The 27,025-nt window shown below is 48.6% G+C and overlaps 1 protein-coding gene across 1 annotated transcript; it reads left to right on the forward strand.

Annotated features, from left to right (window-relative positions):
- Positions 1–5,091: 5,091 nt before the first annotated feature.
- ZNF783 (zinc finger protein 783) lies at positions 5,092–26,993 on the forward strand. The gene is made up of 7 exons (XM_070515411.1): positions 5,092–5,284; positions 8,327–8,728; positions 8,811–8,937; positions 9,099–9,227; positions 20,562–20,690; positions 21,764–21,874; positions 23,850–26,993. Exons 1-7 carry the CDS (start codon positions 5,261–5,263, stop codon positions 24,683–24,685), a joined length of 1,758 nt encoding a protein of 585 aa, XP_070371512.1. The 5' UTR covers positions 5,092–5,260; the 3' UTR covers positions 24,686–26,993.
- The last annotated feature ends 32 nt before the right edge of the window (positions 26,994–27,025 follow it).

The following is a 27,025-nucleotide window of genomic DNA, read 5'->3' on the forward strand; positions in this document are numbered from 1 at the left end:
GTGCTCATGTTGGTTTTTCTCCATTTGTCAGGAATACCCTGCTGGGGCCAAGGTGGAGGAGGTGCCTGATGTGGAGCAGTGACAGCCTGACCTGCATTCTTAAGCCTAGGACAGATGAGAAGAGGGCGTGTATGGGAAGATTCATGGGACCCTCTTTGTGGTGCTCGAGGGCTGCAGGCAGTCTGGGTGTCGGTTGGTGGAAGGTGGGAGGTAGAGAGGGCCGGTAAAATATGGTGGGTGCACCCGGAAGTACTGGGTAGCGTTAGGAATATTGGCTTAGATGTGCGTGTGGCCACGTGGGTCAGTCTTGAACGTACAAAGCTGAGTGGGAAATGTAAGAAATTGGATGATATCTATAACAATACCATTTATGTAAATTTAAAATGCACGTACACGAAACAAAACAATTTGTAGGGACACAGAAACCAAAAGATACACATTAAAGGCATTACAATTGCCCATGGGAAGAGTCAGTGGGATATGAGGATAAAAAGGAACAAATTAAATAAATAAATAGATAAAAATAAACTCAGGTCGATGTAAGGCATGGGATTGTCTTGTTCCAGAAATTGAACATGGAGGGAAGTTGTCATAAGCAGATGCTGTGCGAGGCACTCAACCTCGTTACATGCAGGAAACCAGCTGCTTTCCTAAATTCCTTCTACAATCTCCTTCTGCCCCCAAGCCTTTGCCTTATAGATACCTCTGCAAGGCGCTGTTTTAAATTCTTTACATAAAAACAAACTTACTCCTCACATGACCCTATGTGGTAGTACCATCATTACCCCATTTTGCATGAGTTGTGGAAGAGACCTGAGAAGTGAAGTAATAGGCAGAGGTGGCCATAAACCTAGATCAGTCTTGCTTCAGAGCCCACACACTTGACCATGGGTGCTGTTGCTTCTGGTTGACCACCATTAAGTACCTCGTGTCCTGGCTGGATTCTAAGTCCTTGTTACCCAAAGTGTGGTCTCTGCACCAGCAGCATCAGCATCCCCTGGGAGCTTGGTAGAAATGCAGTCTCTGAGACCCACTGAATCAGAATCTGCATTTTAACAAAACCTTGGTCATCCTTTGCACACAGAGGCACTGTTTTAAGTGATAGGCAAAATCAGCCTCTTGCCTGTTTCACCTGTCCACTGAAAGCCTGCTCTGCCAGGCACTGAGAAGAAAATAGGAAATGGAACTGTGTGAAGGACAGGGACGATCAAGTGAGGTTTAAATCAACACCTAGGGAAGAATTAAATGCCAAACATTAGTGACTCTAAGCTGCCCTATTTCCTTCCTTTTCCTACAGGTGAGGTTCCAATCATTACCTACCTGACTCCTGAATAACCTACCTGGTCTCCTAGCCCTAGTCACATCCTTTTTGCTGCCAGAGTTCTTGTCCTGGAACACAAATTGGACATGGGCTTTCCTCAAAGCCTTGCAATACATTCAGCTGGCTGCTGATGAAGAGCAAGCTTTCAGTGTAGAACTCAAGACTTCAACAACCTAACCTACTCTGTTCCTTCACCTTTCACTCTTTCTAAATTATCTATGCTGCTGCCACATTGGGCTTCCTGTCACGTAGTGAACAGGCTGTTCTCTCCCACCTTCACGTTGAGCTCGTGCTTCCGCTTTCCCACGAATGCCCTTTGTGACCCACATACTGTGTTTCACTGCTGGGTTTATGTGCCCCTTCTTCGAAAGCTTCGCTCGTCCATTTCTTTCATTCAACAATCACGTATTGAGCACCTGTTATCCAGGCACTCTTTTAAATACTTGGGGTACGTCAGCGTAAAAAACAGACATCTTTGCTCTAGTTGAGTTTATGTTCTACCAAAAGCAGTTTTCTTCCCATCCTGCACATTTGCACAGCCCTTTCCTAGCCTAGCACAATATTCCATTCTGGCTAGAGTTTGTTCAGTCCCCAATATCCGAGCAGCATCCATCTGTGAAGTCTACAGAGGGATACCAGGTGAAATCAGCTTGCTCTTGAGCTTACAGGCTGTTAAGGGAATCTAATACAAGTTGGAAAATTATATATCTCAGAGAACAATTACATTTAGTTGTAGGACATTGGGGATGGCTTTAGGAGAGATGACTTTTGAACTGGACCTTTAAGGATGCAAAGAAGGACATTCTAAATGGAGTGACATAACCAAAATAGAAGACATTATGGGCCTATACAAATACCGATTCATTTGATTTGGCTGGAGGGTCGGGTGTGAGAAGGGGAGTAATGGAGGATGTGGCTGGAAAGAGGTTGGGGCCAGACCAAGCAGTTGGGATTTTATTGAGTTAGTAATGGGAAGTTGAGAGTTTTGAGCAAGAGGGCAACCTGATTGTAGTTGTGATTTGGGAATATTAACCTGATAAGAGTTATATCATGCTTTTTTGGTGGGGAGGAGGTGGGGGGATATGTTGGGAGGTTTCGAGTGAGACCAACAAGAGCCCATGAGGACCTGATCGGCTGCAGTGGGACGAGAGCGAGTGACAGAGATGGACAAGATCGCCAAGGCAGAGTCGACAGCATGTGATGCCTTTTGAAGGCAGGGACTATGCGTTAATCTTATCCAGACAGCTGCAGGCACAGGGGCTTCACACATAGGTGCTCGCCACATGTTCGTTGAATGAACAGGTATAATAGGTATTCACAGAATAGGAAACTCAGTGTTTGAACTCTGGAAGGCTTCAGGGAGGAAGGGGTACTTGGTTGTACTTCTGGTCTCTCTTTACCAACACTTCCCCTCCTAATGCTTTATAATTCTGGGTGGGTCCACTTCCTAATTTAATTTAAAATTAAATGCCTGGATTGTAGAGTAAGGGTGGGGGCACATGAATTCTTTCTCTGAGCTGCCCCTATCCCTTGGCTGAGGATGTCGTGGGGATAACGAGCACTTGAATATCTTGACCCCACTTTGAGTGACCCCAGGTGTTGTTTTAGTGGCCCTCAACCTCTGATGACCCCACCTTCTGCTGCAGAGGCTGCTGACAGGCTGTTTCAGTGACCTGCACTTGGCAGGGTCAGCCCTATTCCTCCAGGGTCTGTGCCTCCACTTTGGAAATCCAGTGTTGTCAGTTCACTCAGAAGTAGTCAGGCCCCGGAGATCTGATCCAAAAAAAGAGCAAACTCACAAGAGACAGATTAATAATTAAGGATGCGGGTAATTTTAATTGATATTAGAACAACACCTGGCCTGATACCCAGGCTGGCCTGCTCAGCAAACCACATTAGGGCGTAAGGTGGTTGTGCTTTTTGTTCGATATATTCATAAAATCAGAGCATGGGAACAGGAGGCAGCTGTGGGAGCTCGATAAACAGGGCCTTCCTTCTCACAGTGCGATGCCAGGCCAGTAGAATCAGCATCAGCTGGCAACTAGTTAGAAATGCAAATTCTGGTCACCCCCACCCCCTCCAGCCTCAGACCTGGAAGCTGGAGACTGGCGTCCAGCAATCTGTATTTTAACGAGCACTCCAGGTGCACAGGTGGACATTAAAGTTTGAGTACCACTGACACAGAAACTTTTTTCTAAAAAACTAACACCAGCTGTCAAAAATTAGAGCAGTGTTCACTGAACAGAGCTTGTTAAATACTAACGTTTTCTTCCTCTGCAATCCATTTTCCAGACGCTTTCTGCTTGCGTTGGGCATTAACTCTTATTTTATAAGATCGCCATTTACCAGTACTTTATAATCCTGAATATATTGGCCTGACTGACCCCTGATGAGGTCCTAGGGGTGCTCTTAATGTCTTCAGCACACGTTTGCAAATTGTCTGTCAGGTTGGGTTACTGCAACAAGGACGTCCACAAGGAAGAATGCCATACATTGATTTGATTTCTTCTTACCTTAAAGTAACACTTCCTAAACCAGCCACAAATTCTAGGGGTGCACCTTACTTGGAGAAAGTATCAGTGTCTTTATGTTTACTATGTTAATTGACCATACTTTTGCTTGGATCAAACATATGGGCAAATAATTTCCTCCCCTCCCACTTCACCCCCACCCCCAAAAAAGAGAAAATACTTGAAACAAAACACACACAGGAAGCAACAAAACTGCAGAGTAATTTCTAGTGGGAAGAGTTTGCAGGCTTATTGGACAAACTATAAAATGAATGGGAAGTGCAGAAAAGCTAGAAAATAAAACTGCATACAATATATTTTGCTTTATATTCAGTGATTAACTCTGGTTTTCCAGAGTCAGGCTCTTGGGTTACAGCTGAGGCAAATGGGTCTCAGATTGAGCGGTTTATTCAAGATGCCTCCGGGCCTGAATCAGTGATGGGTTTACTCTTGCTGCAAACCCAGCCTGGAGCCAAAGCTACAGAGGATCTGCGGTTGGCTGACGGGCCGCTGAAGACTGGGTGTGGCAAAGAGAGCTTCAGAGGGCTCTGCAAAGGGTGCCTGAGCAGGGTGTCTGCTCGGGAGGTAGGCCCCAGGAAGGAGGAGACCCAGGACCCCACAGACGGTTGCGAGAGGGAGGGCTCTTTTTTAATGAAATTTTTCCCGAGGTCTTTCTATTAATTCTGGAAAACTGAAAAGAGTTTCGAAACCTTTATCTGTCCTCTCCCACCCCCTGGCTTTTCCCGGGCATAATGTATACCCAGCTCACAGTCACTTTAGGTCCACCGGAGGTGTTAAAACGGTAAATCTAAACACACTTGCGATTACCCGGCCCTGACTGCCCTTCTTCCCCGATACACGCGGAAACTCCCGACGTTTCGAAATTTCCTGCGCGTTTTCTTCCTTAGCTCCTTGGCCCCATTTCCCCGTGTGGGACGCGGGGGTCCCTCAGCCCCAGCATCCTGGAGAGGGGTAGGGGCCTGGGCTGGGCCTCCAAGCTGCCCCCGCTTGTGGCCCGCGCCCGCCCGGCGCCTGCCCGAGGGTCGCCTCTGCCCTACGGGAGCCCGGCTGGGGGGGCTGGCGGCGCGTCCGCCCCCGGCGTCGACTCCCGCGGCCCAGGCGAGGGCGGGCGGCCGGCCTCCCCCGGGGACCCCGCGGCCGCCAGGGCGGGCAGGCGGGCGTGGCGGGCCGCGGGCCGCGGGCGTGCGGTCCTTCGGGCTGCAGGGGGCGCTGTGCGCGCCCTCGGGCCCGGCCGCGAGCGCAGCTCTTGTTTAAAGGGCCGGCGGGGCACGTGGCTCGGACGCAGCTCGCGGCCGCCCGGCAGGAGCTCCGAGGCTGGGCGGCTCCGCTCCGCCTCTGCCGCCGCGCCGCGCCGCGCCAGGCCCGACAGGCCGGCCCGAGGAGAGCAGCGGGAGGGACGCGGGCAGCCATGGCCGAAGCGGCGCGCGCCCCGGTAAGCGCCCCGGCGCGGACGCCCGGACGCCCAGACGGGCCGGGCCGCCGCCGCCGCGTGGGCCCGCCAAGCTCTCGGCCGGCCGGCCGGCCGCCCGGAGCGGCCCCGCGGCGCGGCCTCCGCGCCTGCCGCCTGCGCCCGCCGCGTCGGGCCCGCGCTCAGCCGGCCGCCCTCGTCTGGCGCCCGCGCGGGCGGCGTTCAGGCCCACTGCCCGGGCGGCCCAAAGGCCAGGCCGGCGGCGCGGCGGGCGGGCGGCCCGACGGCGGGGGCAGGCCAGGCTCCCAGGGACGCTCAGGATGACAGGCCTTTGCATTTGCTCAGCGTGGCTGTCCCCCTCCCCCGGCCGCGTCCATTGTCTCCTGTGAGGCCCCCGGCGGCGGCGGGGAGGGCGGGGCGCCGGCTCCATGCGGTTCTGACAGCTGGCGCCTGGGGCTCCGAGAAGGGACCGGCCCAAGGTCACTCCCTAGTCGAGGCCAGAGCCTGACGCCCAGCCGGGGCTTTGGAATCACACCCCCTTTAAGGGACCCAGCATTCTGCTCTGACCTAAGAGAAAGGTGTTGAATGCTGTTTGCCAGAGGGACTGTAGGGTTTTTTGTTTTTGTGTTTTTTGTTTAGCAGATTTTAGAATGTTGGCTAATGCAATATGTCCACTTGGGAGAAAATAATCCTTTGGCCACTTTTGACCTACTAGGAAAACACCTGTAAAGAGCTCAATAAATATATCTGCTATTATTAATACATCTCAGGTTTTTGAAACTTTGATTTTTATGGATGCTTTTTAAGGAGGAATTTCTTCTCCTCTTTAATTAGTGAATTTGGTATGTGCTTTTTTGGGGGGTCCCCTGAGTGCAAGGGAGGGAAAGGGGGTGGGAGCCCTTCAGGCTTATGGCCCTGTTCCTTGGGGGAAGCCCCCCAAGGCCTGTCTATAACTGTACAGGTGACATCATCAGCTCCCACCCAGCCCAGGAGCTTCCCTCAGCATTCTCCCTGACCACTCCTATCCACCCACTCCCTTCCCTCTGCCCTCGTTCTTGCACTTCCTCAGATTCCAAGAAACTCCCCAATATAATCACAAGGGTCATTTGGGGTTTTTTTGTGTGTGTGAGGACCACTGGCCCTGAGCTAATATCTGGGCCAGTCCTCCTCTACCTTGCACGTGGGATGCCACCACAGCATGGCTCGATGAGCGGTGTGGTGTCTAGGTCCACACCCAGATCTAAACCAGGGAACCCCCGCTGCCAAAGCGAGCACACAAACTTAACCACTATGCCACCCGGCCAGCCCCCCAAGAAACTCCCCAAACAGGACAGATTTGCCCTCAACTTTTGTTAGCCTATGGTATCACACTGTTACTATGTATAGTGACAATTAATAGTGGTGACTATTTCTGTACAGAATTTTTCTTCTGGGGAAGGAAGAACCACATAATTTTTTCTGCATCCCTGTTGTACCTTTACTATCACAGGTGTTCAGTAATGGTTATTGAATGAATGTATTGTTTAATTGTTTAGTCACTCATTCATTCAACAGGTGTTTACTGAGCATTTGCTATGAGTGAGGCACTCTTAGAAGCTGGGACTACATGGGAGCTTATGTTCCCATAGGGGAAACAAACCATAACACAGGCCAACACATAGAATGATGACAGATTATTAGTGCTATGAGGGAAGGGACTAACAGGGGCCTGTTTTAGATGTGTCTGTCAGTGAAGGTCTCTAGGAGGCGATGTTTAAGCTGGAGCCTCGTGTGAGAGGGTGCCAGGAGTGGTGTGGGAAGAGCTGACCGCAGGTGGAGGAGAGCTGGGTGTATCCTAGACATCTGGGCAGGCCAGGGTGGCTGGAGTGTAGTAAATACCCGGGAGGATATAAGGTCTGGGAGGCAGGCTGAGGTATGAAAAGAAGTTCAGATTTTATTCCAGGTACACTGGGAAGCTATGGGAGAGTTTTAAGCAGGGGACTAAAGTGATATAGTTTGTGCTTTTAAAAGAGTACTGACTGCCCTCTGGAAAGTGTATGGTGGGGGAGAAGGGTGAAGTGGGGAAGTCAGCGGGGTGGAGTTGCAGTGGCGGGGTGGAGTTGCAGTGGCTCAGGTGAAAGGTGATTGGGGCTTGGCCTAGGTGATCGCGGTGGAGAAGGAGAAAAGAGGACAGATTTGAGATACTTTGAGAAGTCATATGGATAGGACTTGGTGGTGATTTGGCCATGGATGATGAGTGAAGTGGAGGGGTGAGATGTCAGTTCACATTTCCAGCAAGGCTTTTAGGAAGATGCACTGAGACTGAGGCCTTTGCACACGCTCAGGGACGGCTTGTGCATCGGTCACCAAGGAGCTGGGGTGCTCCAGAAGCTCTTTTCCAAGGCACTGAAGGACAATGTAAAGAAAAAGGGGGAGAAAAAAGTTCCCATGAACTATTTCACCCTGCATCCCTGAGCCAGAAGCATCTTCATCATCATCACATCCTCCTCGTTATCAGCTTAGCTCACATTTGTTGCATATTTACCACGTGTTAGACATTCTGTTAAATGCTTTTTGCAAAGATTGTGTCAATAATTCTCACAGTCCTATCATGTAGGTACTCTTATCAGTTCCATTTTCTAGATGTGGAAGTGAAGTTGAAAGATGTTTCTAAAACTTTGCCCAGAGCCAGCCAGCTTGTGAGTGGCAGAGGTGCTGGTTGCACCCAGGCTGTGTGACTGCAGGGCTCACGTTCTCTGGGTTTCAAACCTGTCCCTTCTTTTTCAGAGGAGGAGACTGAGAACGAAGCAGGGAAGTCACTGGAGACTGCAGACACTTTCTCTCTTTGGCTATGTTTTTCCTCCTATTTCGCACATGCTAACACCTTGGTCCAGGCAGTGTCTCCTGTCCTGAGGCTGGACTCCTAACTGATGTCCCTGCCTCCCCATGCCCCCCACGGCTGCCTGACCTGCCTTCAGGATCCCAGATGAGGCTTTACCCGGGCAGGTGACATTCTGAGGTTTCTTTTTAAGGTGGACATTTTGATTGTATAATTCTGATAACATCTCTCCTTTCTCTTGTGGACAGGCTCCAGAGAGAGACAAGCAAACAGGAGACGAAAGGCCTTCGACACCTTCTCCGTCGCCCCAGCCGGCTGCTGAGAAGAATTCATACCTCTACTCCACGGAGATCACGCTGTGGACTGTGGTGGCCGCCATCCAGGCCTTGGAAAAGAAGGTGGATTCCTGCCTGGCCCGTTTGCTGACTCTGGAGGGACGAACAGGGACAGCCGAGAAGAAGCTGGCCGACTGTGAGAAGACGGCCTTGGAGTTCGGGAACCAGCTGGAGGGCAAGTGGGCCGTGCTGGGGACCCTGCTGCAGGAGTACGGGCTGCTGCAGAGGCGGCTGGAGAACATGGAAAACCTGCTGAGAAACAGAAATTTCTGGATCCTGCGGCTGCCCCCGGGCAGCAAGGGGGAGGCCCCCAAGGTAACCGTGGGGCACCCTGGGTGGGACAGCCCGAGGGGCCGTGCCTGTGTGTGGGTGAGTGTGCGTGACACTGTGGTTCCAGGTTCCCGTGACCTTTGATGACGTGGCTGTGTATTTTTCCGAGTCGGAGTGGGGCAGGCTGGACAAGTGGCAGAAGGAGCTCTACAAGCACGTGATGAGGGGCAACTATGAGATGCTGGTCTCCCTGGGTAAGGCTGCGTAAGTGAGGACCTGGGCCTCTGTCCACAGATTGGCCTCCCACAGTCTGTGTCTTTGCGTTAGCTTCTGTTCCTCTGGTGTCTCTGCATCTCTGTGGCAACTAGGTGGCAGGTGTCCAGTCCTGACCCAGCTCTCTTCATTCCGTATGCAGATTATGCCATCTCCAAACCGGACATCCTCACCCGCATGGAGAGGGGTGAGGAGCCTTGTCCTGACGGCCCATGGGGCCCGGAGGAGGGGAAGGAGAGAGAGGCAGCACACCCGAAGAGGCCAGGCGCTGGTGAGTGCGGCACGGTGGGGAGCCGCCAGGGCAAGCTGAACCACAGCCCGCTCTCTGGGCTTCCCAGACGAGCTGTGAGGCCAGGAAGGGAGGACAGCCCCTTCACCCATGGTGGGCACGCGCTGCCTGAGGCCCGCCCAGGGAGGGGCAGGGCAGGGCTTTTGCCCTAGAGCCATCCAGTTTGTACGTCTGGGCGAGGGGACAGCCGTGCTTGCCTCACTCGGCTGCTGTGAGGACTTGGGAAGATGGCAGACAGGAAGCTAGCATTCTATAGTAAGTGGGGACCTATGACTAACTGTAATGCTAGCAGCAGCAGCATTTTTGCCGCCACCTCCTGGTGGCCCTCCACCTCTGCTCCCGACTCCAGCTGCAGCTGTGGGGCCTGTAATGTACGGCTTCCCTTTGTGGAAGTGGGCCCTCTCGGAGGAGGCCCAGCCAGCTTCGTCCCCACAGCTTGTGTGGTATAGGACGGGGGTTCCAAAGTTGACTGCGTATCAGAATCCTTTGGGGGGCTTTTTTTTGAATAAAATTTTTAAAAAATAAATGAAAATCGAGAGAATAGTACGGTGACCTTCCAAATGATCATCAACCAGATTCAATGGTGGTCATGATTTTGCTGCATTTGCTCCATGCATCTTTCTTTCCTTTTTCTGAACATAGCGACAGGACCATTATCACCCCAACAGTTTATCATCTAATGCCTAGTCCGTGTTGTTTCCCTCAACTGTCTCAAAAATCTTTTCTAGGGTGTTTGGATCCTAATTCTAATAAACCAAAGTCCACATATTGCATTTGGTTTATAAAAAAAGTCTATAAAAAACTCGTAAGAGTCCCCCTCTTTTTAACAGCTTTGTTGAGATTTAATTCACATACCACGCAATTCATGGTTTAAAGTATACAATTCCGTGTTTTATTATATTTACAGAGTTGTGTGACCATCACCACAATCTAATTTTAGAACTTTCTCGTCCCACCAAAAAGAAACTCGTATCCATTAGGGGGAGCTCCTTGTTCCCTCTCCCCTTCTCCCCAGCCCCAGGCAACCACTAATCTGCTCTCTGTCTCTATAGATTTGCCTATTCTGGATGTTTCATATAAATGGAATCATACAATATGTGACCTTTTGTATCTGCCTTGTTTCACTGAGCATGTTTTCAAGGTCCATCCACGTCGTAGTATGTATTCATGCTTCATTCCTTTTCATGGCTGAGTAATTTTCCATTCTATAGATACACTGCGTTTTGTTTATCATTCATCAGTTGATGGGCCATCCCCAGCTTCCCTCTTTAATGTCATTTATTTGCTGACATTTTAATTTCATTTATCTTTCATCTTTTTAAATGCTATCATTTCCCGAGTTCTGGATTTGGTGTCATTTTGCCATGTTCTTCTCTTTCCTGTGTTTCCTATAACCTGGCAAGTCGGTCTGCGGGCTCATTTAGGTTCACGGTCAGTCTTACTGGAAAGACCGCGTTAGAGGTGGTGCTGTGTACTCCCTCTTGCATCTGTCAGGGGGCAGGAGGGTCTGGTTGCCTTTTTAAAAACTTATTGTGGTATAATTGGCATACAACATTATATAAGTTTCAGGTGTACAACATAATGATTTGATGTTTGTATATATTGTGCAGTGATTACCACGATAAGTCTGGTTAACATCCATCACCACACCTAGTTAGAGAATATTTTTTTCTTGTGATGAGAACTTAAGATTTAGTCTCCTAGCAACTTTCAAATATGCGGTACCATGTTATTAACTATAGTTACCATGCTGTACGGTACATCCCCACGACTTGTTTATTTTATAAGTGGAAGTTTGTGCCTTTTGATCCCCTTCATCCATTTTGCCGGCTCCCGCCTCTGGCAATCACCAGTCTGTCCTCTGTATCTCTGAGCTTGGTTTTTATTATTTTTTTTAGATTCCACATATAGGTGAGGTCATACGGTATTTGTCTTTCTCTGTATGACTTATTTCACTTGGCATAATCCCTCAAGATCCATCCATGTTGTCATAAATGGCAAGATTTTATTTTTTATGGCTGAATAATATTCCGTCGTATGTACACACCACATCGTCTTTATCCATTCATCTATCAATGGACGCTTAAGTTGTTTCCATTTCTTGGTTATGGTAAATGCAGGCATACCTTGTATTATTTGCAGATATTGCATTTTTTTGCAAATTAAAAGTTTGTGGCAACCCTGCATTGAGCAAGTCTGTTGGCACCATTTTTCCAACAGCATTTGCTCACTTTGTGTCCTTGTGTCACATTTTGGTAATTCTCACAATATTTCAAACTTTTTCATTATTATTGCTATGGTGATCTGTGATCAGTGATCTTTGATGTTACTATTGTCATTGTGCTGGGGTGCCACAAACTGTGCCCGTATAAGATGGTGAACTTAATCAATAAATGTCGTGTGTGTTCTAACTGCTCCGCTGACCGGCTGTTGCACTGTCTCTCTGCCTCTCCTTTGGCATCTCTATTCCCAGAGACACAACAATACTGAAATTAGGCCAATTAATAACCCTACAGTGACCTCTAAGTGTTGAACTGAAAGGAAGAGTCACATGTCTCTCACTTGAATTAAAAAACCAGACATGATAAGCTTAGTGAGGAAGGCACGTCAAAAGCTGAGATAGGCTGAAAGCTAAGTCTCTTGCATCAAACAGTTAAACAAGTTTTGAATGCAAAGGAAAAGTTCTTCAGGGAAATTAAAAGTGCTACTTCAATGACCACATGCATGATATGAAAGTAGAACAGCCTTATTGCTGATATGGAGAAAGTTTCAGTGGTCTGGATAGAAGATCAAGCCAGCCACAACATTCCTATAATCCGAAGCCTAATCCAGAGCAAGGCCCTAACTTGATTCAATTCTGTGAAGGCTGAGAGAGGTGAGGAAGCTGCAGAAGAAAAGTTGGAAGATGGCAGAGGTTGGTTCATGAGGTTTAAGGAAAGAAGCTGTCTCCATGACATAAAAGTACAGGGTGAAGCAGTAAGTTACCCAGAAGATCTAAATAAGACAATGAAGGTGGCTACACTTAAGATTTTCAAGGTAGACAAAACAGCCTTCTATTGGAAGAAGATGCTATCTAGGACTTTCATAGTTAGAGAGGAGAAGTCAATGCCTGGCTTCAAAGCTTTGAAGGACTGGCTGACTCTCTTGTTATGGGCTACTGCAGCTGGTAACTTTAAGTTCAAGCCCTTGCTCATTTGCTATTCCAAAAATCCTAGAGCCATTAAGAATTATGCTAAATCGACTCTACCTATGCTCTATAAATAGAACAACAAAGCCTGGATGACAGCACATCTGTTTACAACATGGTTTACTGAATATTTTAAGCCCACTGTTGAGACCTGCTGCTTAGAAAAAATGATTCCTTTCAAAATATTACTGCTCATTGACAATGCATCTGGTCACCCAGAGCTCTGATGGAGAGGTACAACAATATTAATGTTGTTTTCATGCCTGCTAACAGAGTATCCGTTCTACAGGCCATGGATCAAGGAGTAATTTTGGCTTTCAAGTCTTATTATTTAAGAAATACTTTTCATAAGGCTATAGCTGCCATAGACAGTGATTCCTCTGATGGATCTGGGCAAAGTAAACTGACAACCTTCTGGAAAGGATTCACCATTCCAGATGCCGTTAAGAACATTCATGGTTCATGGGAAGAGGTCCAAATAGCAACCTTAACAGGAGTTAGGAAGAAGTTGATTCCAACCCTCCTGGATGCCTTTGAGGGGTTCAAGACTTCAGTGGAGGAAGTAACTGCAGATGTGGTGGGAACAGCAAGAGAACTAGAATTACAAGTGGAGCCTGAAGAGGTGACTGAATTGCTCCAATCTCATGATAAAACTTTAACAGATGAGGAGTTGCTTCTCATGGGTGAGCAAAGAAAGTGGTTTCTTGAGATGGAAACCTCTCCTGGTGAAGACGCTGTGAAGGTTGTTGAAATGACAACACAGGATTTAGAATGTGACATAAACTTAGTTGATAAAGCTGTGGCAGGGTTTGAGAGGACTGACTCCAATTTTGAAAGAAGTTCTACTATGGGTGAAATGCCATCCAACAGCATCGCACGCCACAGAGAAATCATTTGTGAAAGGAAGAGTCAATTGATGTGACAAACTTCATTGTTGTCTTATTAAGAAATTGCCAGAGTCATCCCACCCTTCAACAACCACCACTCTGATCAGTCAGCAGCCATCAACATTGAGGCAAAAAGATTATGACTCTACCAGCAAAAAGATTATGACTCGCTGAAGGCTCAGGTGATGGTTAGCATTTTTTAGCAATAGAGGTTTTTTTTTTAAAGATTGGCACCTGAGCTAACAACTGTTGCCAATCTTCTTTTTTTTTTTTCCCGCTTTTTCTCCCCAAATCCCCCCAGTTCATAGTTGTATATTTTAGTTGTGAGTCCTAGTTGTGGCATGTGGGACACCGCCTCAGTGTGGTCTGATGAGCGGTGCCATGTCTGTGCCCAGGATCTGAACCAGTGAAACCCTGGGCCACCAAAGCAGAGTGCGTGAACTTAACCACTTGGCCACGGGGCCAGCCCCCTAAAGTATTTTTTAATTAAGGTATATACCTTTGTTTTTTAGACATAATGCTATTGCACACTTAATAGACTATGGTATAGTGTAAACATAACTTTGATATGTACTGGGAAATCAAGACATTTGTGTGACTCGCTTCATTGTGATACTCGCTTTATTGCAGTGGTCTGGAACCGAACTCGCAGTATCTCCAAAGTGTGCCTGTAATGCTGCAAAGAACATCATGGGAGTGTATATATCTTTCTGAGTTAGTTTTCATTTTCTTAGGCTAAATACCCAGAAGTGAAATTGTTGGATCGTATGGTATTTCTTTTTTTTTTTTCGAGGAAGATTAGCCCTGAGCTAACATCTGCCAATCCTCCTCTTTTTGCTGAGAAAGACTGGCCCTGAGCTAACATCCATGCCCATCTTCCTCTACTTTATACGTGGGACACCTACCACATCATGGCTTTTGCCAAGCGGTGCCATGTCCGCACCCGGGATCCGAACTGGCGAACCCCGGGCCGCTGAGAAGTGGAACGGGCACACTTAACCACTGCGCCACCGGGCCAGCCCCATGGTATTTCTATTTTTAATTTTAGGGGGCACCTCATACTGTTTTTCATAGTGGCTGTACCAATTTACATTCCCACCAGCGATGCACAGGGTTCCCTTTTCTCCACATCCTTGCCAACTCTTATTTCTTGTCTTTTTGATAATAGCCATGCTAACAGGTGTGAGGTGACATCTATCTCATTGTAGTTTTGATTTGCACTTCCCTGATGATTACTGATGTTGAGCATCTTTCCATGTACCTGTTGGCCATCTGTATATCTTCTTTGGAAAAATGTCTATTCAGATCCTCTGCCCATTTTTCAATGGAATTGTTTGTTTATTTGCTGTTAATTTGTATGAGTATGTATTTTGGATATTAACCCATATCAGATATATAATTTGCAAAGGTTTTCTCCCATTCAGTGGGTTGCCTTTTAATTTTGTTGATGGCTTCCTTTGCCGTGCAGAAGCTTTTTAGTTTGATGTAGTCCCACTTATTTTCGCTTTTGTTGCCTTTGCTTTTGGTGTCAAATCCAAAAAATCGTCACTAAGACCAATGTCAATGAGCTTTTTTGCTGTGTTTTCTTCTAGAAGTTTTTTGGTGTCAGGGCTCACCTCATTGTCTTTCTTTTCATGATCGTCAGGCTTATCCTTCTGTTAGAAAGTTTCCCATCCACTTTTCACACGATGATTTAATAATCATTGAAGATTGTTGCCTGCATTTGTTATTTTATTAGGAGTTGCAAAATGGTGAAATTCTGTCATTACTTCTGCACTTAATAGCTAAAATTCTTTTATAAAGAATAATTTCCCGAATCAACTCTTTGTTATCCTCATATACAGTCTGTACAGAAAGGGCAGCCTAGATGCTTAATTCTTTGCCCTCGTTGGTTTTCAGAAGGAAGAGTTATTGCCTTCGAAGCCTCCAGTGACGGCCGCTGCTTGGCTTTTCTTCTTTGGGATTATTATTATGACTTCATAGATTGTTAAATGTTTTATACATGCAGTCCTTTGCAGTCGTTATTTTCATGCTTAAATGGTCCCATCTTTAGCTTGTGGGAGCCCCTTCAAGTTGGCCCAGAGGTCATTTTGATGTGACTTCAGTGAGGTTCAAACACTGTAAGATGTTCTAGATTCATCTTGTAGGTTTCCTGGCCCACACCTGGAAGAAGAGTTTCTCCAAGGAATTTTGATTCCTTTCAGTGGGGAGTGATATTTAGAAATTGCAGATAAGTGCCAGTAGTTGCTAATTTTTGGCATTGCTTCTGCGCCTTTTCAGAAAATATGTATTTTTGAAAAGAAAAAATATCAAGAGTTTATAATGATATTTCTAATTCGAATTTAATGTTCTTTGATTTTATACTTGCATGCGACTTTTACTTGGAAATCTTAAATTCCTAACTATAGCAGCATAATTACTTTTTTGCATTATCTTATGTCCAAATCCTAGTATTTCATTATTCACTTCAAATAATGAATTTCAAAATAATGAAGGCAATATTTCTACTAACACTTATACTATTGATTGAAATCTGAGATTTCTTTGCAGCCGTTTTTGTCCTCTGAGTACATTCCATTCAGGACTTATAGACAAAATAATGCTTTTTAAAGTCACTTGGAATAATTGTTTTCTCTATGTGGTTATGTCAGCAACTTGATATACAGTGAAGTTTGTTTATTTTTAGATTTTTAGAGATGGCGCTTTTCATTTTTTGATTTAACTGAACTTTTTGAATATGTAAGACATGTTATGTTTGCAAAGTCAAAATGCTTTAACAGGGAACATTCAGGGAAGCCTCATTTCCATCTTTGTCCCCTCCCTCTCCCTACAGATAACCATTTTTATTAGCTTCTTGTTTATACTTCTGATGTTTCCTTTTGAAAATGTCAGGGACACGTAGATACCCCTGTCTTCCCCCATCCCCGTCTTATGTAGTTTGTCCTGGGGTCACTTCCTCTCAGTGTGTAGGGATCTCCCTCGTTTCTTTCATGCGTGTGGAATGCTCCATGGTGTGATGCACCACCGCTTGTGGAAGCAGTCCCCACAGATGGACATTTGGGCTATTTCCAATATTTTACTGGTATAAATAAATAATGCTGTAAGGAATACTTGGTGCATAAGTCAGTTCATATTTTTGCCCGTGTATCATTGGGATAGGGTCATAGAAGCTGGACTGCTGGGTCAAAGGTAGATGAGTGTATAATTTTTCAAGAATTTATCACCAAATTCCCCTCCGTAGGGGTTGTATCATTTGCATCCCCATCAGCCTTGCCTTAGAGAACGTGGTCAGACTTGCAGCATTTTTGTCTGCCTGATAGGTAAGAAGAAGTATTTCAGTGTAATTTTTTTTAAATAACAGCTTTATTAGATATAATTCACACACCATACAGTTCACCCATTTAAGGTACACAATTCAGTTGTTTCTAGCATATTCATAGGTCTGTGCAACCAACGTCATAGCCAATTTTATAATATTTTCACCACCTCAGAAATAAGCCCTGTACCCTTCAGCTCACCCCCAACCCCTACTCAGCTGCCCCACCCTAAGCAACAACGAATATACGTTTTGGGGGGGGGTGAGGGGGGAGATTACCCTGAGCTAACATCTGCCGCCGATCCGCCTCTTTTTGCTGAGGAAGACTGGCCCTGAGCTAACATCCATGCCCATCTTCCTCTGCTTTATATGTGGGACGCCTACCACAGCATGGCATGCCAAGCGGTGCCATGTCTGCACCCGGGATCCAAACTGGCGAACCCTGGGCTGCCGAAGCAGAACATGTGCACTTAACCGCTGCACCACTGGGCCATCCCCCAAATATAGTTTCTGATTATAGATTTGCCTATTCTAGACGTTTCATATAAATGGAACCATATAATATGTAGTCTTTTGTGCCTGGCTTCTTTCACTTCATGTAATGTTTTCAAGGTTCATCCATGTCGTACTGTGTATCAGCACTTCGTTTCTTTTTTTTTTTATTATTGTGGTTAAATACACATAATGTAAAATTTACCATCTTAACCATTTTTAAGTGTACATTTCAGTGGTATTAAATACATTCATAATGTTGTGCAACCACCACCATCCGTCTCCATGGCTCTTTTCATCTTGTAAAACTCAAACTGTATGCCCATTAAACAATAATTGCCCCATTCTGCCCTGTTCCCTGGCCCCTGGCAGCCACCATCCTACCTTCTGTCTCTGATTTTGACTACTCTAAGTGCCTCATATAAGTGGGATCATACAGTGTTCGTCTTTTTGTGACTGGCTTATTTCATTTAGCATAAGGTCCTCAGGTTTCATCCATGTTGTAGCATATGTCAAAATGTCCTTCGTTTTTAAGGCTGAAAAATATTCAGTTGTGTGTGTGTGTCTATATATATATACACCACATATTGCTTATCCATTCATTTGTTGATGGACACTTGGGTTGCTTCCATATTTTAGCTGCTGTGAATAATGCTGCTATGATCATAAATATACAAAAATCTCTTCAACACTCTGCCTTCACTTTTTGGGGGTATATACCCATAAGTGAAATTGCTGGATCATATGGTAATTCTCTTTTTAATTTTTTGAGGAACCACCATACTGTTTTCCACAGTGACTATACAATTTTACATTCCCACCATCAGTGTACAAGAGTTCCAGTTTTTCCACATCTCTGTCAACACTTGTTAGTTCCTGTTTTTTTTTTTTTAAATAATAGTCATCCTAATAGGGGTGGGATGGTATCTCATGGTGGTTTCGATTTGCAGTTCCCTGATGATCAGTGATGTTGAGCATCTTTCCATGTGCTTGTTGGCCATTTGTATATCTTCTTTGGAGAAATGTCTGTTCAAATCCTTTGCCCATTTTTGAATCAGGTTGTTTGTTTTTTTGTTGTTGAGTTTTAGGAGTTCTCTCTATATTCTGGATATTAATCCCTTATGAGATATGTGATTTGCAAATATTTTCTCCCATTCTGTCGGGTGCCTTTTAACTCTCTTGATAGTGTTGTTTGATGCATAAGTTTACAAATTTTTATGAAGTCCAATTCGTCTATTTTTTCTTTTGTTGCCTGAGGCTTTGGTGTCGTATCCAAGAAGTCATTGCCAAATCCAATGTGAAGCTTTTGTCCTATGTTTTCTTCTATGGGTTTTATATTTTAGATCTTACATTTAGGTCTTTGATCCATTTTGAGTCAATTTTTATATATGGAGTTAGATAAGGGTCCATCTTCATTCTTTTGCACGTGGATATCTAGTTTTCCTGGCAACATTTGTTGAAAAGACTGTCCTTTTCCCACTGAGTAGTCTTGGCACCTGTCTCAAGTACCATTTGACCATATATGTGAGGGTTTATTTCTTGGTTCTCTATTCTATTTATGCCAGTACCACACCGTTTTGATTACTGTTGTTTTGTAGTAAGTTTTGAAATCAGGAATTCCTCCAACTTTGTTCTTTTTCAAGATGGTTTTGGCTATTTGGAGTCTCTTGAAATTCCATATGAATTTTAAGATGGGGCTTTTCTATTTCTGCGAAAAATGTCATTGGGGTTTTGATAGGGATTGCACTGACTCTGAAGATCACTTTGGGCAATATGGACATCTTAACAATATTAAGTCTTCCAATTCATGAACATGGGATAGTTTGCATTTATTTATGTCTTCTTTAATTTCTTTCAGCAATGTTTTATAGTTTTCGTTGTAAAAGTCTTTCACCTCCTTGGTTAAGTTATTCCTATTTTGTTCTTTTTGATACTATTGTAAATGGAATTGTTTTTATAATTTCCTTTTCAAATTGTTCATCATTATTATATAGAGACACAGCTTATTTTAGTCAGGGCTGGCCCTGTGGCTGAGTGGTTAAGTTCACGTGCTCCACATCAGTGGCCCAGGGTTTCGCCGGTTCGGATCCTGGGCACAGACGTAGCACCACTCATCAAGCCATGTTCAGGTGGCGTCCCACATAGCAGAACTAGAAGGACCTACAACTAGAATATATACAACTGTGTACTGGGGGGCTTTGGGGAGAAGAAGAACAAAAGAAAGATTGGCAACTGGGCCAATCTTACAAAAAAAAAAAAAGCAGACGTGCAACTGGTTTTTGTATGTTGACTTTTATCCTGCTAATTTGCTGAATTCATTTATTAGTTCTAACAGTTTTTTGCAGGATATTTAGCATTTTCTACATATGTGGTCATAACATCTGCAAATAGAAGTAATTTTTACTTCTTTCCAATTTGGAGGCCTTTTATTTTTTTTTCTTGCCTACCTGCTCTGACTAGAAATTCCAGTACTTTTTTGAATAGAAGTAGTAAAAGCAGACATCCCTGCCTCATCCCTAATCTTAGAGAAAAAACTTTCAGTCTTTCACCATTGAGTATGATGTTCACTGTGGGTATTTCATATATGGCTTTTATTATGTTGAGGTAGTTTCCTTCTAGTCTTAGTTTGTTGAGTGGTTTTCTCCTGAAAGAGTGCTGAATTTTGTCAAATGGTTTTTCTGCATCAGTTGAGATGATCACATGGTTTTTTCCCTTCATTCTTTTAATGCAGTGTATTCCATTAGTCTAGTTTCATATAGTGAACCATCCTTGCATTCCAGGAATAACTCCACTTGGTCATGGTGTTTAATCCTTTTAATATGCTGCTGAATTCGGTTTGCTAGTATTTTGTTGAGGATTTTTGCATCAATGTTTATTAAGGAATATTGGACTAGTTTTCTGGTAGTATCTGTCTGGCTTTGATAACGGTGTAATTTTAATGGCACCTCTCTTATTATGAGTGTGGTTGAATATCTTTTTATTTGTTTATGGGCCATTATAATTTTTAATTCTGTGAGTATTTGTTCATCTCTTTTGCCCTAGGAAGCTTTTCAAAACTGCATACTTCCCAGGCCCACCAGAACTACTGATGAGAATCTTGGGGCTGCTCCCCAGGGGATCCTCATACACCAGCCTGGTGGAGGACTTGGGGTTGGGAGCCATGTTTTAGTGTTCTGAGCCAGGAGTTCCTCAAAAGCCAGGTCCTTGGGCCTGCATGTCATGGCCTGTCTGGTGCTGTCAGGTCAGTTACTGTGCTGTACTGTTTCCTTCTCTCAGACATGGCGGCTTTAGCCTGGGGTCTAGTCACTAGGTGATCAGTGACGTCCACTCCATTATCATACCCTGTGCTTGACCGGATGCCCAGGTCCCAGTGACTGCATTTAGCCCTTGCCCAGAGGCTCCTGTCCTCAGTGTCACTGATTTGCGCTTTCCAGGCCTCCCGCCACATCCAGAGCACAACCCCAGCCCAGTCAGCCCTGCCCAGGAGGAGCCAACAGAAGTGCAGGTTCCCGACCACCAGCAACACTCAGAAACCAGAGTAATTCCACCTGAAACAAGTACCGGTGAGTGCGGGCAGCCGGGCAGCAGTGTGACTGGTGCCCCAGCAGCAGTACCAGACAAGCGGTGCTGAGAACAAGTGCTGAAGCTCGAGGGTGGGAGAGATGGCTGGGGACGGGGCTGGGCTGAGCCCGACAGGCTTCCTGGAAAAGGGGCCCCTGCAACAGGCCGTAGAGGAAGGGTAGATTTTGCTGGGATCAGAGGGCATTTTCAGCAGGAGAAGATGGTCTGAGCAGAGCTGTGGCTCCTGCAGGTGTGGTGGGGGCCGAGCACTGCAGTCTGGCTGGAGCGAGGGAGGGGCCCTCGAGGGCGAGTGTGGGGCCTCCTCAGGCTTCTTACGATGGTTACGTTAATGGGGCGATGTGTGTCCTGTCCCTAGTGTGGTGCCCCATGTGTGTTCCTCAGTACTGTCCTCTGTCTGAAGGCCTGTGAGGGGCTCTGAGGTTTCAGGCAGCCCCTCCAGCGCTCTCTGTCTGCTTCTGTTTGAAGGAGATTCCTGTCCATCCTTTCACAGAATCAGACTGTCATTCACAGGGCATTTGGCAGACAGTCCAGAGCCTTGTTTTCTGTCTCCAGACTGTGCTTTGCTGGCTCACCGCCGCCCCCCTCCCGCCCCCACATCCCCACCACCCCGCCTGCTGGCCTGACCTTTCAGTCTCGGGGTTGCTTTCTCTCCAGTTGTTTCTGTGCATCTCCCTCACTGAACATGGGCTCCCTGAGGTTGGAGGTGACACTCCCTCCCTTCCCTGTGTCCCTCCTTCCCAGTCAGTGTTTGAGGAGAGGGCGCCTCCCCAAACCCTCTGTCCGTTTGAGGCCCATCAGGGTGACATTCAGATGAGGGATGAGTTGTTAGCACTGGCCTGCATGGGAATTGGGGGCGTGGACTTCACAGCTTCCTCCACCCTCTGAAGCGGAGGCTGCAGAGTGAGCACCTGCAGTCCTCTGGACCCAACCCTGGGGCCCCCTCTTCCTGTTCCTGGCAGGCGGTCGAGCGAATCGAGGGCCGGCTAGGGGATGGCTGTGTCACCCTGGAGGAGCCTGGTGTTGGGAAAGGCCCTCATGGGATTCTCTCTCACAGGGCCCCCAGCCTGCACCAGCATTTTGTCCTCGGTTAAACAGGAGGAAGAATCTTCCGATGGGGAGTCGTCAGCCTCCCCTCCCAGGGACATCCTACCCGGCATGGGGCCAGGTGAGTGAAGGGAGGAGGCCCCGTGGTCACAGCAGAACCTCAGAGGAGCTCAGGGGCCCTTTGGGAGTGGGGTGGGGGTTGGCGTGAGGGACCTGGTGAGGGGTTTCCTCCTGAGGGGTCCCTCCCTCACCCCTCAAGCTGTATTTCCTTTGGGGCTCTGGGGACCCAGATCATCTATGGTCCTGGTCATCCCCCTATGGCGGTCTGTCCTGGCTGGAAAGGTGCTGCTTGAGAACAAGTGGCACACTGCCAGGTTTGTGGTCTGGTGGCACAAAGGCCTCACGGCAACCCTGTGAAGTACCATGCTCACAGCCTCACATCTTACGGTTTGTGTGTGGTGGCCTGCGATTTAAATTTAGTTCCCCCTCTTAGAGTCTGTGCATTTTCTGTAAAGTGGGCTTATCCCCTGATGAGCAGGAGAAAGAAAGTGATTCTTGCCCATTCTGGCCTTGGGGCAGGTTTTCTGTCCCAGTAGAAAGGGGTCCAGATCTCCCTGGTTCCATCCTGGTTCCTGCTTTGGTGGGAGGCAAAGGTGAGATCTGGGTCCCCCCGGGGTTGTGGCGTGGCAGGAGACCCAGCTGCACATGGGCTTCAGACGAAGAGGTCGGGAGCCCTGGCCTTCACAGAGAACAGGCCTGAGACCCCCACGAATCCCCAAGTGCAGGGATACCACGGAGGCCCAGTACACGCACCAGTGTACCCCAAAGTTTAGATGATTCGTATAGACTCTTAATGATCCTGTAGCTGAAGGACTGACTTAGAAACAGTGGTCATTTCTAACATAGAAATCACTTCCTGTCCTGAATTATTTGTGGGGTTCCTGGGCGAGCTGCAGTGAGCGGGAACCCCCAGGTCTTGCCGTTGGGTGCTGCCCTGGAGGTTCACCCGGTAGGGCTCTCCTCCTCCGCAGCCTCCCAGCTCGTGGCTTAAGTTCAGGCTTCAGCAAGATTAGAAATTACTCTGGTCCTAGACCTTGGAAGTTGCTCGTAAAGGGCTGACGGCTTTCGTTTTAATATGCAGAGGGCAAGGTTCGCTGTTGGCCTGTGAGCCGCCTGTGTGGTCTAGCTGCTGAGGCTGCCGGCCGCTGGGGGAGGTCCGAGGAGAGCGTGGCTGGGGGCTGGCTCCAGAGCAAACCAGGGGTGAACAGCAGCTGGAGGATTTAGAAGAAAGCACAGTGTTCCAGGCTGGGCTTGCTGGCCAGGACCTGCCTTCCCAGTGTTGGGGACCCCTGGGAGCTGCTGTGAGCCCACCGGTCGCTGCCTCAGCCCCTCCTTGCCACTGCTCTGTCCCAGCAGCTCCTTTGCCTCATGCTCCCTCAGAGTCAAGCGTGTCTCACACTGAGGCCCAGCCGGGAAGCCCAGGTCCTCGTGGCTCCTCTGTTGCTCGAGAGCACGGTGCTGGGCAGGTGGTGGACGCTCCGTGTGGATTTGTTCGTGGATGAGTAGCTCTGAGTGTGCTAAGCCACCCACCACCTCCAGCCCTGAGGTGAGGCCTCTTACCTGGTCTGGAGGTGGTCAGGGCCCACAGGGCTCGTGGTCATTCATAGATCAGAACTACAGTTGTCAGAACTCTTGAGGGTCCTACAAAGCCAGTGTATCTCTGGCTCCAGGGGCTCTGCCTCTCTTTGTCTCCCCTTCATTTTCCCACTCATCTGTCTCCCACAGGTCTGGCCCCTGACCTCTGACCCCCTGGTTCCTGGTTTTGTAGCTTTGTCTCCTCTCTCCTGATGTCCTTAGCTTGGCCTGCAGGAATGGGCCTCATGGCAACAAACAGACCAGCTGACGTTAGGAGGCAGTGCCTGCTTGGTGGGGCTGAGTGAGCTGGACTCCTGCTCCGTGCTGTGAGCACCAGGAGGGGAAAAACATTCAGTGAAGGCAGGAGCAGGTGGTGCTGCCCTGGAGGCCAGGGCTGGGTTGAGTGGCCCAGGTGGGGCTGGGGCAGCCCACTTGAAATCAACGGAGATTGCTTTCCCCAGGTGGTGGTGTGGTCATCAAGACAGAAGCACAATCTGAGGACGAGATGATGCCTGAGCAGCTCTTTCTGGGGAAGTCCCCCAGCCAGACCCAGTGTAGACTCCCCAAAGGACCCAGGAGCGGGACTGGGGGCCCCGGCAGGCTTCATGCCGGGGGCGTGCCACGGGTGCGGGCAGGGGACCCTCGGCCACCAGGGGGCCTGGGAGAGCCGCCCCGCATCCTCCCTCGCAGGCGAGAGCGGACCTTCCCGTGCCCCGACTGCGGGCAGAGCTTCCGCCTGAAGATTAACCTGACCATTCACCAGCGGACCCACGTGGAGGAGGAGCACAGGGAGGCCCGGGGCAGCTCGCCCCCCGCGTGGGGGGAAGCCCACTCCACGCTGGAGCCGGGGGAGGTGGTGGTGCCCGGCCCTGTCATCCGCTGGCTGCCCGAGGAGCCTGAGGGCCACCGCTCCCTCTCAGGCCGTTCCTTCGTGGGGCGGAGGCCGGCTGCCACCAAGGTGTACCACTGCAGCGAGTGCCTGCGCTTCTTCCCACAGCGCAAGAGCCTGCTGCTGCACCAGCGCCTGCACACGGGCAATGGGCAGGGCTGGCCCGCCTGTCCCTACTGCGGCAAGGCCTTCCGCCGGCCCTCCGACCTCTTCCGTCACCAGCGCATCCACACCGGCGAGCGGCCCTACCAGTGCCCCCAGTGCGGCCGGGCCTTCAACCGGAACCACCACCTGGCGGTCCACATGCAGACTCACGCCCGAGGCCAGGCGGGCCCGCACTTTGCTGCTCCCCCCGGGCGCCCGGGGAGCCCACCCCTGCGCCGGCCCGGCCGCATCGAGGAGGGCTGACCAGGCAGGGGCCTGCAGGGGCACCCCGGGCAGGACCTCTTCTCCACCTGCGGGGCCTTTCCCCCTTGTGCCTGACGCTGCTTCCTCTTTCTGGGATGGCTTTGGACAGAGTTTTCTTTTCTTTGAAATGAGAAGCAGCAGAGTGACAGAGTGTATGTGTGACCAGATGCCTCAATTTCCTCTTTCCTAAGTTTGTCCCTCTTTGCTGCCTTTTCTACATTCCTGACTTATAAAGGATCCCTAAGGCTCAGGGGATGCCGGGTTTTGGTGGGGGTCTCGGCAGGTACCACGGACAATTGAGCAGACCAGAGACTGTGGCCCTTCCAGTGGGGGCGAGAGAGACATTGAGGGCCTGGGGTTTCGATTTTGTACAGAGTTCTTGTGCCTGCTGTCAACACGCGAAACAGCAGAGTGGACACACAGCCTGAGGAATAGGCACTGGAAATTTGAGTTTTCTACTTTATTTTGCAACTTTTTTTTTCTCCTTATGGAGCTTTTCTAGTGCTTTTGTTTTAAGTGTTGTGTGTGATTGCAGAGGGGACCAAGAGCTCCTGAGGGACAGGAATTACTCTGCCATCTCCTTGTGTGTGGGAATGGCAGAGGGGCTGTCCAGACCAGCCTGGTGTGGATGGGGATGCCTCGGCTGCTGCCCTGGAAACCAGGTGTGCGTTCCTTGGTCCAGACTGGTTCCCAGTATTCCTAGTCCTACCCCCAGCAGGTATTCACATCCATGATTGATGCTGGTTATCAGCTGAGATGGGGAACCTGAAGCCTGGAGTGGATGACACTTCCCCCAAGGACTCAGTGTTCACAGGAGTGCGTGTTCCGTGGATGACCCCATACAACACCTCGAGGGGGGATGCAGAGCAAGCCCAGGAAGCTCCTCCTGAGAGGAAGATCCTGGTCTGGGTGAGGCTGGTCAGCTAACCTGGACTCTGGGGCTGCCGGGCCTGATTTGTACAAAGGAGGGGCTGCCTCTGAGAACATGGGGCTCTGTGGCAGAGTTAGGGCAGATATGAGTGACTCTTCACCACCTCCAGCAAATGGGGTGATGACCCCAATGCTTCATCTCTCACCTTAGGGTTCTCAGGGTCCTAATAGATCTGGAGGCAACTGGACAAATAGGGAGCCTGGTTTTGTCCTTCCTTTCAAGTTCAGGAACCCCTTTCTCTTCCATGCAGATCTTCAGTCCTTTTTCCCCCAGTCAGAATCCCTCAGGAAGGACCTTTGTTTTCTAGAGTGGGTGGAGGGTGCAGAGTGAGGTCACTTTCCCTTGGGGCTGCATGTCCCAGGAGCCCTCCGTATTTCACGGAACAAATTCTTACCAAAGCAATGAGATTCAAAGCATGTAAGTTCAGACAATAGTTCCAGGCTTCCTGGAGAAGTCTAGAGGGCAGCCAGCTCCTTGTGCCTATTAAGTCACACCACTTTGGGTGCTGCCTAGAGACCAGCCCTTGGTGTGGGTGATTTTGAAGCTGGAGTGATGGGTGATTCTGATTCTTGTCTTATTTGTCTGGCACCACGTGGACAGCGTTCAGGCCTCTCCCAGGTGCCTGGGTCCCTGGCTGTGCCACATCCTGTTGCCGCCTCTGACCCTCACTCCTCTCCCAAAGTCATGAACAGAGTTGGGGGCAGATGGGAACACTGCCATCATCTTTGGGGCCAGAGTGTGTACAAGTCAGTGACAGCTCAGCCAAGTCGCCCTGGGCTTGGGAGGAAGAGCTGCCACCTGTCCCTGCTGTGGATTCTGCTTGTTTGCTCTGGCACCCCCAGCCCTCGCCAGGGGCCCCACAAGTCACGGCTGGGCTGTCAGCAAGTGCTCAGACAGGATATGGTGCAAGTGTAGCTGTTCAGAGGTTAACCCTCAGCTGCCAGAGCTAGTCTCAGGTGTTTCCTGGGGATGCCTCGCTAAGAGTTCCTAGGCCTGTATTTCTAATGCTAAATGCCCTGTGTAAATACAGGTACTCTAACAGAAGCGCAAACCACGAGTAATCGCGAGGCACTGGCTCCCGTCTTTTCTTCTTCCAAAGTATTCGATGTGCCTAGGCTCCCAGCTAGGCCGTGCGGGTTTGCCTGGCACTCAACAACTGAAATGAGTCAGCGGAGGCTGCGTGGTGCAGGAACAGAGCTGTGCTCCGCGCCCGCGAGGCTGGAGCCTGATTTGGCCTTAGACTCACTCCCAGCCCTGGGTGTCAGCTTCTTCATTTGTAAAATAAAAGTGGAGTCCTGGTGTTGAAGGCCCTTAAGCACTATGACGGCAGTGGTCCCTTGCCCCCATCGGTGCTCAATAAATGTGTTGGACTCAATGAGTGCGTGCACGTGATCTGGTTCCTGATCTCC

The sequence above is a fragment of the Equus asinus genome, chromosome 1 (assembly GCF_041296235.1).
Source record: "Equus asinus isolate D_3611 breed Donkey chromosome 1, EquAss-T2T_v2, whole genome shotgun sequence".
Taxonomy (NCBI): domain Eukaryota; kingdom Metazoa; phylum Chordata; class Mammalia; order Perissodactyla; family Equidae; genus Equus; species Equus asinus.